At 47.9% G+C, this 14,423-nt stretch overlaps 1 protein-coding gene across 2 annotated transcripts; it reads right to left on the reverse strand.

Annotated features, from left to right (window-relative positions):
• Nucleotides 1-4,416: 4,416 nt before the first annotated feature.
• Nucleotides 4,417-13,164, reverse strand: LOC127332425 (3-oxoacyl-[acyl-carrier-protein] synthase II, chloroplastic). 2 transcript variants are annotated; one of them, XM_051358728.2, is made up of 14 exons: nt 12,609-13,164; nt 11,633-11,838; nt 11,321-11,524; nt 11,117-11,227; nt 10,935-11,030; nt 10,819-10,864; nt 10,618-10,697; nt 10,312-10,380; nt 10,116-10,200; nt 9,860-10,014; nt 9,698-9,778; nt 6,237-6,296; nt 6,060-6,119; nt 4,417-4,898 (listed from the first exon to the last, which is right to left on the reverse strand). In XM_051358728.2, exons 1-14 carry the CDS (start codon nt 12,796-12,798, stop codon nt 4,782-4,784), a joined length of 1,560 nt encoding a protein of 519 aa, XP_051214688.1. In that variant the 5' UTR covers nt 12,799-13,164; the 3' UTR covers nt 4,417-4,781. The 2 variants fall into 2 exon arrangements, with proteins under 2 accessions (XP_051214688.1, XP_051214689.1); XM_051358729.2 differs by lacking the exon at nt 6,237-6,296 and having other exon boundaries at nt 12,609-13,162.
• Between the last annotated feature and the right edge of the window lie 1,259 nt (nt 13,165-14,423).

The following is a 14,423-nucleotide window of genomic DNA, read 5'->3' on the forward strand; positions in this document are numbered from 1 at the left end:
TCCTAATTTGCTCAAGTTGGCAGCTCCTCAGGAATTCTATCCGTGCCTTGCGGTCCCGTTCGGCCTTCAGCTTCTCATTCCTCCTCTTGTTGCGCAATAGGTATTCCTCATACCCCTTTGCATACGGTCATCTTCCTCCTTCTTCTTAGCTATCTCCTCCGCCTCTTCCTCTCAAGTTCTTCCTTCTCCCTCTTCCGCACCGTCCTTGCCGCCTCCTCCCAAACGGACTCCTCCTTCTCATTGCCCTCCCATGCCCCCTTCCCCTTGGTGGGTTGAGTTGCCATAGCTGTAAACCAAATTGAAAAACCAAAGTTAGTCATGGAATAGGAAAATATAAAGTACAATGCAATTAGTAACTTGGAGACACATACGGATAAGGCTCCGCTAGGTATCGTAGCATACTAGTACCCCGACGGCCACCATGCCGACCTCTACTAAGCCCTACATGAATCCTTGGTTGCCTTGGAGCTTGTCGCCATTGTGGTTGATGCCTTGCGGCTTGTTGCCTTGGAGCTTGTTGCGTAGGAGCTTGTTGCCGTGGGGCTTGTTGCCTTGGAGCTTGTTGACTTGGAGCTTGTTGCGTTGGAGCTTGTTGCCGTGGGGCTTGTGTGCTTGGAGCTTGTTGCCGTGGGGCTTGTGTGCTTGGAGCTTGTTGGCTTGGAGGAGGTTGACGCGGAGACGATTGGTTTGGAGCTTGTTGGCTTGGGGTTTGTTGGCTTCGAGGTTGATTTGAAGCTTGTTGGCTACTTGATGCTTGACTTGTGGTAGCATCATTGCCCTTTGATTTTTTGCCGGATGTGCACTTCCTTTTATTGTGGCCCTTACTATTGCATGATCCACAATTATTTGGCTCGCGAGCTTCTTGGAATAGCCTGTTTCCCGAATGACCCCATCTATCCATATCTCCGTGATACCTCTTTGTCTTTCTTCTTCCATGTTTCACAACCTTCCATTCCGGATCTGGCCAAACTTGCACACCACGATAATCCGGCCATTGTGATTGATCCAAGTAAGGAGGAAACCTTGGAGCCCATGTCCTCTTTGTGGCTTCAATTGAGAACTCGGACTCCCGAACGGTGAGCGGGTTATTGTAGTCGACACGTCTAGTGCGTGCCGCTGTTAGCAAGTGGGAGCAAGCCAAATGAAGCAAAGAGGGCCTCCTACATGTGCATTCACATGTCTTTAGGGACACACGGAAAGCCCGGCCTCCGTGTTGGACACCACCTTGTGTGGTGCCTCCCGGCTCATTCACTTGGTAAACCCAGTCAACATTGTCATAACATGTAGCCGTTTGGGAGTCCGCCTTCCTCGCCTGAAAATCCATGAACTCTTGAACCTTCGTTGGGAACTCGCAATTCATAGCAATTTCCTTCTCTGTTTCATCGGTGTAGTTCTGGAAATAGACATCCAACTTCTCGAATGTGTATTGAATGATTGCCGTCACGGGCAATGCACGGACACCCTTCAACACATTGTTGAAGCACTCGGCCATGCATGTTGCTTGTCATTTGGCCATATCTCCTCCCATCCTCATCATAAGCTCTTGCCCACTTTGAGTTAAATATGAGGTGTCTATGAAGAAACTCTTGACCACCCGCATTGAGGACTTTGTGCTTCAGCAAGCTGTTGTACAGGTTTGCGAAGCGGCGCTCAGAATAAGCGAGGCAACAATCTTGAAGAAGGTCAGACAACTCTTTGCTCTTGCATGCCCGGTAGAAGTTTGCACAAAAATGCCTCATGCACCATCGGTGATGCAAGGGAGCATGACCGGGAATTGCAAGCTCCACCGCATTGAGAATTCCTTGATGACGATCGGAGATGACACACACTTCCTTTGAGGGTGGTATGACCCTCGTCCTCAATATATGGAAAACCCATTCCCAGTTATCATTGTTCTCAATCTCTACCAATGCAAAAGCCAGTGGTACTAAACGGTTGCTAGCATCATTTGCTATTGCCACCAATAGTGTGCCCTTGTACTGCCCGGTCAAGAAGGTACCATCCACGGCTATGACGGGCCTACAATGTTCGAATGCCCTCGTGCATTGCTTGAATGACCAAAATGCACGGTGAAATACCCTCACTCTTTTACCATCATGCAATGTCATTTTGGTTGCGGAAGGCTCCACCACATGCACCATGCCCGGGTTAGTTGCGGCCATCGCTAACAACAACCTAGGACTCGGTTGTATGCTTCCTCCCAATCACCGTACAACATCTTAAATGCCGCTTGTTTGGCCTTCCATGCCTTCCCGTACTTGACGTCGTAGGCAAACCGTACAACATCCAACCAAATCCATCTCCACCCTCAAATCAACCAAATCCACATCTAGGGTTTCACATGTAGATTTAACCAAATACACAAAATCAATGGATGAAAAGAAGGGGAACGGAGGAGATTACCTCAAGGAACGAGTTGGGAACGATCTCCACGGACAGATCTGATGATTTGGTGGTGGATTTGGTGGGGGGAGAGGGGGGAGAGAGAGAACCGGGCGCCTATGCTCAGTGAAGAAGAACAGAGGGAGGAGAAAGAAGATGGGTCGGGCTGGGCGGGCGCGCGCGGCCAAACTTAAGTGGATGTGTGGCACCCTTGCCACGGGCGCCACACTTTCAAAGTGTGGCGCCGATGGGAGCGGCGCCACACATGCTGCCACGTCGGATCGGCTCACCAGCTCAGCGTCGACGGGCCACGTCGGATGGGTTTGTGGCGCCGGCAGCACGGGCGCCACATGGGCATGTGTGGCGCCCATGAGAGGGGCGCCACACAAAAGGGTTAGATGGGTGAAATAGTTTCGCCGGAGGGTCAGTCTGTGCTTTTCTTTCACTTTTGGGTTATTTTTGTGCAAATCGCCGTCAGGGAGTAACTGCTGCAGATCGGAAATCCCGTGGCGTGCGGGTTGCTCTTGAGGTCGACGAACCGGATGGGGAGCAGCGACTCGGGCTTTGGGCGAGCGCCATGGCAAGGTCGATGAGACCAACCTGCAGAGAGGAGAGGACGGCGGCCGGCGGGGACGAACTCCACCCGTCGTCCGCGACTTCAAGGAGGCCGGGAACGGAGATGGGATGCCCAACGGATCGAGATCCTCTCGCCAGCGGCCGACGGAGCCAAGATCGACCCGCGGGCAGCGGGGAACAGCGGCTCGCAGAGCTCCTGTCAGCGGCGGCCGGCGGGGATAAGCTCGACCGCGCGGTCGATTCCGGGATGGAGGGAGTTGTAGGAGGCCAGGAATGGGGCAGGGGAGGAGATCTTGCACTACGGCGGCGTGGAACGGCGGCGGCGGCGGCGAACCCTAACCCTAGCCTTGCCATGGCACGGACGGGAGACAGCCAGACAGGGGAAATAAAACAGAGGGCGGTCGGGTCAACTCTTTTGCACTGGCCCTTCGGTATATATGGAGTGGCAATTGCTTTGAAGTTTGTCTTAAGTAGAGAGGGTATTTCCGTCTGATGCAACTCGGGAAGCAGGCAAAAGCGGCGGAAGCACCTCCTGACTAGCTTTCTATCGTGGCCCGCCTCGCAGTTCATTTTCCCACCGCGCTTGTGGCAAGCTCTTTTCAGTTTTTGGGTGTTTGTTTGGGCTTCACCTTTTTTGACCCAAAAGCAGAAGCAGAAGTCCAAATAAACACATCTAACTCATCGTCCTCGCGGTGGTCGTTGGCTGGAGCGAAGATCAGGCCGGATATCGGACCACCGCTCGCCGAGGAGATTGCTGATATTAGATCGGCGTGGAGGGCAGCCCCGGTGTGAGGGACCTGTGATGAAGCCCATGAGGTCTAAATGTTTGATTGGTTTTGACGAAGATGTCGTGTCTCGATGGTAAGACGAGGCCTGACAACGCTTGCAAGGTAGCCTATGGGGGCCCTTGCACCGGTGCTGCTCCGCCTATTACCTCATCGGATGCAGATTGGATCGAAGCGGAGCCAGAGTCCTAGCCCTCCTTGATCTGCCGGAACGGTGCGAAGCTCGGATTCATCAATGGCGTGTGTGAAACCGATGAATACAACTGATGGTGTAGTGGCTGGCGCTCGGAGCGTCCGCGTGGCTCTGAGCCCGTGGCACGTAGAACTCCACTTGTCGGGTTGAGAGGTGATAAAAATCACGCTCCCTAAAAGAACACCCTTAAATCAAAATACCTACAGTGATCACGAGATGTCCCTCGTCAATACTTCTCGTGAACACTCTTCACTTTGAAGGGCCGAACGCCTGCTGAACTCTGTTGATTTTTTGTCAAATTGACATGTCGACGTGCAATTTCATGTAAGCACACTAACACCAAATTTGAAATCCACAGAACATTGCTTATCATCCCAGTGCGGGATACCACAAAAGCCATGCAGTTTTTTTTCTTCATATAGAAGCTGACGTTCGCAGCTGCTTATTGCAGTAATTAACACATCAATGATACAGTACAAATTCCCAGCGCCTCCGTGGAGAGAAAAACGCAACAAGCCAGTTTTGTGTATCTGTCTGGTGAACAGGAGACCAAAATAACCGTCCCCAGTAACATTGCTATAGGACAAATCCAATAACATCTGGTACAAAAATAGTATGGGCCAAAGAGGCATTCTGGATTAACTTCTGAATGGGTACCCTTGCATTGGATATATTTGCTTTTGCAATACAAAAGAAACTCAATTGCTATCTTTGCTCAACTATGCAGCAATATACTCTACGAAAGTTGGATTTCCATTTCATGTTTGTGGCTTGAGAAATGTTGTTGAGTTTGGTTGACAATTTCCACCGGGCAGTCACACCATAAGCTAGCACACCAACCGAGGTTACTTGAAGGGCGCAAATAAAATTGATGAATTGTGCCCACCAAATCCAAATGAATTCGACAGTGCCACTTTCACATCACATCTCTCCTTTTGTGATCCCACCAGCAAGCTAACATCCTACAAGATTGAAAACTCAAGCATATTAGATGAACTGAAAAATGGCAGAAAGATCATACACCCCTAAAAAAAGATGGAACCCCATGTTCAAATAACAGCTACATTTCTTTTATGGAGATGAATTTGCAGGTAAGGGGCAGAGTTACACTATGTGAGCAGTGACCAATTTAAGACCTTGGCCTCTTGTCCGAGTTCAGACCTTTGTACTCATCCAAATCCTGGTTTAGGTGGGTTTGACTGTCTGAGTCCAGTTTCTGGCTAAGTAAGGTGACATGTCAATAAGGTGAGCCACCACAGCAGTGCTACAGCATCACTGCCAAACCAACACTGCCACGCCATCACGAACACCTACAATAAGCTTACTCATTCCATGTTCTCTCTCCTCCCAAATCAGACCAATATTTCCCTTTTCTATATCGGAACACTAGATGGGAGGTGTCATTGTAGCGGAGTGGGAAGAAAGAGGGCTCGGTCACATAAGTGGAGGAAGAGAAAGAAGGGGTCTGGAGAAAAAGAGGGCTCCTGCAAGCAACCAGGGAAGCTTCAGGGAGTAGAAGTTCAAAAGCAGATAAGTGGCGAGCAAAGAGGGCTCTGGTACAGCTATGGACAAGAGAGAGTTCCATAGCAGTTCATCGGTAGCTTGAGGGAGATGACAAGCTCCACTGCTTCATCTGGCGGTTTTAATAGGTGGCAGTGATTACAATGATATGACAGTAATGGCGTGGCGGCAATGCTGTGGCAGTGATGTGATGACTCACTTAACAAATATGGCAGCTTACCCAGCCAAAAAAAAAAGGGTCAAAGGGAGTCAAACCCACCTAGCATTTGGATTGGTATGAAAAGTTCAAGGAAAAAATTAAACTAACTGAAAGTTGGGGGTTGAAATCTGAACTCAGGCAAGAGTTCTAGGTTGAATATAGAGTTCTCCAATGAAAAAATGCATAGGAGTTGAACATGCTGGGAGGAATATTATCCCATCGGTAGGTTTTTTGTTTCACTTCAAGCTTCTTCAGTAAAGAATAGTCCGACAAAAGAAAAAGAACATCACACTGGCATAGAATAAACATTCTTTATACCAGCATTCTCTCAATTTGGTGAGAAGTGTTAACAAAATTCATTCAAAAGGAAAAAAGTCTTGACTATCTATCAAGAAAAAATTACCACATTTTTCTCCGGATTGTCTAGATTGATATTTGGATGGATCCAACCAGTTCTTATAGCCTGCATAGAAATAAAGAAGTATAATATCATGAGGAACACAGTCATGATGTATGATATTATGATTTGCATTAGAACAAACGGCAGATCCTTTATATGAAGCTCCTTGCAGTTGCTCACTAAAGTTGGTAGTAGCACAACAAGTAATGACAACCTGTCGCAGGTTATCAGTCCGGGCATCTGCAAGCATTTGAATGCATAAAAGGTGGCTTGTTACTTGATTCTTTTTGGTAAAACATGTCTAGGAACCCGTGGAGATTGACAAATTGTCATAACTTACTTCAGAAAAAAAAATACTCTGCTGTTTTCTTTAAGTAAATTTTTGGTTTCACACAGCCTCTAAGGTTGTCAGTGTCAACTAAACAACGCCAAGTCATCCCGGCAGCTGGAGGGAGACAACAAGTCATCTGGAGAGCTGACGGGAGACAACAAGTCGTCTGTACAGATAGCAGGAGAAACCAGCGCCTTTTTCCTTCGCTATACAGACTCACTCTCCACGGCGAGTTCAAGATTGGTTTTCAAATAGATTGGTTATATTATGTTAAACTTAGACAACAATGCATGGCCTCTTTCACATCCTTCATCCCTTATCGTTCCCCGCCACTTCCGTCGCCTCCCAAGCTGTGTTCTGGCCACAGAGCTGGATAAGAGACCTCCAAGCTAGAAAAATACCCAGTAGACCACTCCACATCCATGGGCCATGGACAGCTTGTCCTCACTGGTCTCCTCCACTCCCAGATATGGTCATCTTGCTGCTATCCGGCCTCCACCATAAGGGCATCTCCAACAGGGCAACGCATTTCGGACACCGAAAATGTCCGCGCGCGTCGTTTGCGTCGGCCCAAATGGTCGAAATCGACCGCTCGTCCGTTTGCGTCGGGGGTGGCTCCAGCGGCACGACACATTTTTTCGATTTTGCATTTTTTGAACATAATTTACATAGTAAAAGAAAGGAAAATAAAAACCCTAAGAACGCCTGCGCCTACTGGTTCTCGTCGTCGCTGTCGGTCACGGCCAGCTCCGATACCGGCCACGGCCAGTTGGGAAGCGGCGGAACATACGCCGGTGCCGCCGGCGGTGGTGGAGGTGGAGCAGCCCACGCCGGTGGTGGAGGTGGAGCAGCCCACACCGGTGGTGGAAGTGGAGCAGCCAACTCCGGTGGTGGAGGTTGAGCAGCCCACGCCGGTGGTGGAGGTGGAGGCCCCCACGGGTTGTATGGCGAAGGTGGAGGCGGCGGTTGAACCGGTTGCGTGGCCGAGTCCTCGAGCGCCCGTCATAGGGCCTCTTCCTCCGTGAGGCCCGGATCATGCCGGTGGCAAACCGGGACAGCGGCGGCTGCACCGGTCGGTCCACCTCTGAGTCGAGGACGCCGAGCCTCGCGACCTCGTCGTCCGTCATCGTCGCCGGGTACTCGAACTCCCGGCCCTCCGCTATGGCCAACTGACATTCTTGGAAAATGCAGGCGACGTAGTCGTCGCTGTCGTCCTTGGTCTTCTCGTTATGGTAGGCCAACGCCTCGCTGTAGTCCTCGTCGTCGTAGTCGTCCTTTGCAGGCGCCGGCGGCTGCCGTGTTCGACGACGAGGCGGCGGTGGATGGTGAAACGGGAAGTCCCTGTCGGCGAGGAAGCCCGCCCTCCTCCTCAGATCCTTCTCGGTCTCGCGCCAAGTGCGCCAGGTGTCAGAGTCGAGGGCGTAGGCGGGATCAGCGCGAAGGTCCGGCGGCAGGTACCGCCGCCTGCGCCGGATCTGAGCGCTCCTATATGGCTCGCGCGCAGGCACGGGCACCCGGAGGTAGCTGAGCCGCCACGTCTGTCCAGTTCGCGTGCATGAGCCGCGCCACGTTGACGGGCAGCAGCACCCTGTGCGTCCGCTCTGCCTTCTTGGTGCCGCTGCCGGACGCCTCGAAGTCGTTCTTCTTCTTCCCCATGGTGCTGCAGCGGCGCGCGGCGGTGGTGGGTGTGGAGGTGTCCGTGGTGTGGGCGATGCCAGCAACGATGCCGGTCAACGTTTAAGGCCGGCCGTGCGCGGGACACGATGCCATTGAAGGTGGCGCAGAAGCCCAGCCGCCCGCTAGTGCGCGCCGCGACATTGATGGCGAAGGCTGCGACCACGAAAGCGATGCCCACGATACAGGCTCGCTACCAAGCGGGACCGGTGGAAAAGCGAGCGGTCACTTGGGGCGTCCGCGCAGCGTCCGCCGCGACGCATCCGAGGCGCAAATATGCGCCGCGTTTGCGTTGCTGCGGACGGCCCGGACACTATGCGTTGTCCCGCTTGAGCGTGTTCCAGACGCATTTTCGGCCCGCGCGGACGCAAACAGTCGCTCAGCGTCCGTTTATGTCGCCCGTTGGAGATGCCCTAAACCCAAAACCTCTAGGACATGGTCGCTCGGAAAGTCCCAGTACTCACCCTCCACGGCGAGTTCAATGAGACCGTACTTGCGCCTGGCTTTGCAACCTGGAGATATTTTCAGCCAGGCTTGGGCTGCGACTTCCGGCCTGGCCCAAACATGCCACACATGTGCAGATTTTTTTTTTTTTTGAAACGGAGGCAAAAGCAGAAGGTGCCCAGTTTTTTGGAGAAAACCGGGCGAAAACCTACAACAACAGGCCAAGCCCACGCCCACATCTACCCACTCGCCACCGCAAGGGACACAACCAGCCACACATGTGCAGATGGAGTCACCAGCACAAGGCGAGCTGCCAGGAGGTTGGGGATTGGTGGAGAGGGGAGAGAAATGATGAATTGTTGTCGAGTTCTTGACTTAATGGGATTGTTCAAAACTCTGCGACTGAAAAATGCCATACTAAGAGCACCCACACCACGGAGACGCTAAATCAGGCGCTTAAAATGGCAGTTACTTCATGCAGCAAGCGTCCACTGCTTGGTTTCCATATTTTGCACTCAATAATGAAGCGCCAGACTCTAAATTATGCGTCGATGCCAGCAAAATCACCGGGAATTAGCTAAAACAGCCAGGATCTAGCGCTGATGGTTAAGCGTCCCATTGTGGCTGCTCTAAGAAATTAAAACATGTAGTGGCATTTCTCACAAACGGTCCAATTAGCAGTAGCATATGCATATATACAAATTCCTTGATAATAAACATAGTAAGTTATTATGTTAATTTGGATACCTTTTATCATCAACGGGGGAACTCTGAAGGGCGGATTGACACTTAAAGACTTGGGGTGAGATGGCGCTGCTAGATTATAAAGGCTGTGTGCATGCAGCTTTGGATATAGGTACGCCTAACCGACAATTCCAAAGGTCGTGAATCGGTAAAATCAGTGGATTATGATTATAAATTCAGGACATACAAGAGCTTATTAAAATTTTAGAAGTGATGTGCAAGTGCAAACAGTTCTTTTTAAATTATTGATCCTAACAACTCACTTTTAGTATCTTGTTATATGATCAGCTGCCCATGGCATAGTTATACTGTATGAAAGACAAAAACACACTACCATAGAGAATTTCAAGAAACCGCAGAAAGTTATATAGGTCAGAAACCCAAATGACAATTCATAAACAATAGCATAAGATAAGTAAACATAAAATAAAAATATGGTAACACCTACTTGTATAGCAGCTACAGCTTCTATTCCACCTGCAGCTCCTAGCAAGTGGCCAGTCATTGACTTTGTTGAGTTTACTCTTAGCTGCATGCGCAAAATGCACATCATTCGTGAGTACACACCCAAATAAGAGGAGAGAGGGGATTTCTAAATCAGGAGGTATGCCTGAGGATTCTGGCCAAAACAACGGGCAAGAGCTTCAAATTCCTTCAAATCACCCATCTGTGTAGATGTAGCATGGGCATTAACATAATTAATGTCTTCTTTTGTTACTCCTGCATCAGCTAGCGCATTCTCAACACAAAGAATAACCCCTTTCCCTGATATTACATAAATATAATTTTAGTACATTAATGGTCTAAAATTTAGTAGGGAAGCATGACAGAATAGATGCACCACGAGGCTAAAGCAGATTGTTCACCTTCAGGATGTGGCTCTGTCATATGATATGCATCACATGTAAAGCTTCCACCCAGAAATTCGGCATATATTTCTGCACCTCTTTGCTGTAGAATAAAAATTCATATTAGGACATTTGAAATGAAATCACCATGGAAGAACTACACAAATTAAAAAATGTACAAACAAAAATATCTATGAAAGCTCATTAACAAAACCTTTGCATGCTCAAGTTCTTCCAAAAGAAGCACGCCAGCCCCTTCTCCCATGACAAACCCATCACGATCCTGTTACGAAAAAATAGACAACAGACTGTTTAAACACTAAACAGTAAAAGTTCTGATGATTTCACGCATGTGAATAGTGCACAATCATCACCATTAGGTAAATACGTGAACCAAGCCAGAAAAATGTTGTACAATGTATAATGGTAATGAACATGACATGTAGAGTGTAGACACATATGAAATATATTATTTGGCTATTACGTAGAGGTTATGTTAAACAAATATTGGAGAACTAACCACATCCCAAGGCCGAGAAGCTTTTGTTGGGTCATTATTTCTCTGTGAAAGAGCTCTACAGGCCACAAAACCTCCCAATCCTGTGTAACAGTTGAAATGATAAACAGTACATGCATGAGAAGACAAGAGGTTTGGGTAAACGAAAGCAACCAGCCAATAACAATTGGGGTGATGGCTCTCAAATAATCAGAGGTGTCATACCAATTGGTATAATTGGTGCATCAGAGCCACCACACAGCATCAACTCCTGCATGTTTAGGATTGCCAATAATCAGAGCGTTCATCACAAGATAACACGAGAAAATTAAGTTACTTACAGCTTCTCCTCTTATGATATGATTGGCTGCATTCAGAATGCAGAAGTTACTAGTGGCGCAAGCAGTAGATATAGAGTAGTTTGGACCCATCCAGCCCTGCATTGGCATATAAGCTAAAATTATAACTATCATTAACCAGTGAGAAAATAAAAACTAATGAAAGGCCAGATGATATAGGGCACCAGATCCATCGCAAGTATTGCAGAACCCATGTTTGTAGTTGCAAAAGGTACACAAAATGGGTTCATCTTCCTGTAAGAAACCCTCAATGCTTCAATTGCGTCACTAAAAACCTGCTTAAAATAGCACCGTAAGCTGTACTAACCCCAATGGTGTAGAAAACACTGCCCCTTTTAGAAGTAAATAATACACTTTAAGACCCGAACCTTCATGCCACCCATAGCAGATCCAATTAGAACTCCACATCTCGATTTATCCAACTCGTTCATGATATCTTCAGTGATTCCACCATTTTCCAAGGCTTTCTTACCAGCAACTATCAAATATTGCATGAACTTATCCATTCGCTTAGCTAACTTTGGGGCAACCCAACCATCTGTTGAAAAAGATTTGATTTCTCCAGCAATTCTCTGTATGAAAGACAGCATGTCAAGCAGTGTAGCTGTAAATGATATTTCAGCTACATTGCAGGAAAATGAACCCCACGCCTACTATAGTTAAGTAGAATAAGAAAATACCGTGGGATAGCTGGAGCAGTCAAATGCTTCTATCTCACTTATTCCACTGACACCCTGTAGAAGGTTGTTGTAAAACTCGTCAGGCTCATGGCCTAATGGAGTCACAACACCCATACCCGTAACAACCACCCTCCGTTGTTTGGTATCAGACTTCTTGTTTTCCACAGGTCCTCTTTCAGGATGCAAAGAAGCAGCAATGGGCATTCCTGCAGACCATAAAACGTCCCAGTTCAGTGATGTGCAACTAATTTGAGGCGGCATATGGTACAGATAGACAGCACCCAAAAGAAAAGTAGCATCATACACAAAAAAAGAGCCTATCAGTTCACGTGGCCAAAACTGAGAAACAATATTGGAAGGTTTATTCACATGATCCATTGGGGCAGGCTTGCGATGAAATGTAGCAAAGGGCAACGGAAATTGCATTGGTGATAATTCCAAAGCATATGCTTTCTCCCCCAAAATCCATCCCGGTTTTTACAGTACAATCTCTAACACCAAATCCCACCGTATGGTTTTAGTTTCCTCATGTATACTTCAACTCTGATAAGAATCCCAGGTTTATGAGCAAGTATACTTTTATTTTAATGACGCGTGGTGGTGAAGTCACTTGTTCACTTAAGCATGCATCACACATTGGAATCATCGACATGGCTATGAGAAATTTTATTTTAATGATGACAACATCACGGTGAGTCACTTATTCACCTAAAGCCTGCATCACACAACGGAATCATGGACATAGCCAGCCCGAAACTTGGTACACCATCAGAACAAGATTGACTGATCCAGAATCATGCACAAAGCAGCGAATAATCCCCCCCTCCCCTGAAACCCCAAATGCACACACGAGCGATGTGATAACTGAAACTGTACAAATTCCCAAACACCCGGTTATACTGCCTGTTTGGCAATTTTACAGTTGACATCCGGGCAAGCCATGAAAAGGTGGAGGGGGAAACGGAAATGGCCTCACCAGAGCGTGCCCCGCCTCGGCGGCGCGCAGCTAGGTGGCGGCGCGTGCCAAAAAGGCCGCTCCCGCTCCCGCCGCCGCCACCGCAGCTGCGCTTCTTGTCCTTGTCGTCCGCGCCGCAGGTCGCAGACAAGCATGCGGCGACGATCCAGGTGCACAGCGGTGGCGCCACCGCCGCCGCCGCCGCCGACATTGCTCAAGAACTGGATCCTGGCGGCGATGCGAATCACCTGATGCGCGGAAGAGAGGAGGGCTGGCGCATCCACCGGCCACCAAGTCCCAAGAAACGGGCTAGCCAGGGACGGGACGAGACGCGCGAGATGCGTGCGGTGGGGTGGGGACGCGAGCGAGCGAACGAGCGAGGTAGGTAGGTCGGGGTCTGCGGGAGGGAGGCGGCGGGCGGGCGGCGGTCTTTAATAAGGACGGAGGTTGCTTGGGCGCATCTGAGAGGTGGCGGACGGGGCGGAAGCCGCCATTGTCAGGTGGTGCTCTGCTCGACGCGAGGTGCGCTCAGGGGTGTATCCCCTTTTGATCTTGCCCAGAAATTCAGTCAGTAGGGTCTGTACAAGGAGAAAGATTGTGGAGGTTTGTTTGTGATTTTTCGTGAGGACAGGTGGGACATTTTGGCTCGAGATATGGATTACATTACAGATTATTCAAATGGCAACTTATTTCTCTTCGAAATTCATTAGTCTATTTGGGAGTGTTTGCTTTTTCTGGGAATATATATTTGGGGTTGTTGAAAGTGAGAGATGGCGATGGATTGAGACACAATAGATAGATATGAGGACACATGGTGAATATTGAGTGAGATGTCAACCTAAGATCATCTTCAGCGGCGCGCTCCAAATAGGTGTCGCCATTACCCTATTGGGAGGGTCGGCACTAGCGATCTTGAAATGGCGGCCGTTAATAGATTTTTGAAATTCGTAAAATTTGAATTTGCACAAAAGACGACGAATTTCATTCGAATTTCTTTAAAGTATGCAGAAATATAAACTTCTATGGTAACATATTATGAATAGAGTGAATTTTCCTTCACTATATTTGGATACGGAGGAGATTTCACATATTCTTTTATGATAACAGAGGATGCATGATGAACATGTTTCTCAACTTTAACAATATATGGAGAAGCCCTAAGAGGTTCAGTATAAACTTTGAATCCCTTCTTAGAACATTCGAATGGTTAGCAAAAAATTTAGAAACTTCTACTAATATATGAGGATCAATACCAAACCTATTTTTTAATTCTTTAAACAATATAGTAGTAGAGAAGTTCTCTACACATGCATATTCACATTCAAAACGAGGTTGGTTAACTTTATCAAGATCCCTGCAGCAGTATTATTAGCAGTAGTATCCAATAAATCTCTTGCTTCTTATTGAGTTCTATTAGTACAACTCCCTTCAAATGAATTATCCAGAAAATTCATATGATGTTGCGGCAGCCTCACGTAGAAATTTATTAATATAAGACTATCAGGAATACCATGACAAGGATTCTTACGGATGAGATCATTAAGCTTCCACAAGCTTAAGTAATACTTTCTCCAACATGATGCCAACAATTATAAATATGACAGGGATCATCATAAGCTTCTTTAGAAGTGTAGTATTTGAGATAGAAAGCTTTCCTCGGACATTCTCAATTAAGACGACATTCAACATCCAGAGATCGAAACCATATGCGAGCACTACGAGAAAGAGATAGATATAATAATTTCCTCTTTACATCATCATGAGGAATACCAGTAAATTTAAATAAAGAGCATAGATCTTCAATAGCATGTAAATGTCACATAGCAGTTTGATTTT

This window comes from Lolium perenne, chromosome 4 (assembly GCF_019359855.2).
Source record: "Lolium perenne isolate Kyuss_39 chromosome 4, Kyuss_2.0, whole genome shotgun sequence".
NCBI classification, from domain to species: domain Eukaryota; kingdom Viridiplantae; phylum Streptophyta; class Magnoliopsida; order Poales; family Poaceae; genus Lolium; species Lolium perenne.

Excerpts from the sequence above, each read along its gene's own strand:
- LOC127332425 (XM_051358728.2), bottom strand. The coding sequence starts at position 12,798 with ATGTCGGCGGCGGCGGCGGCGGTGGCGCCACCGCTGTGCACCTGGATC. Across the intron at positions 11,525-11,632 it reads ACTGCTCCAGCTATCCCACG|AGAATTGCTGGAGAAATCAA; the intron begins GTATTTTCTTAT and ends TCTTTCATACAG. Across the intron at positions 9,779-9,859 it reads GTTTTGGCCAGAATCCTCAG|CTAAGAGTAAACTCAACAAA; the intron begins GCATACCTCCTG and ends TTGCGCATGCAG.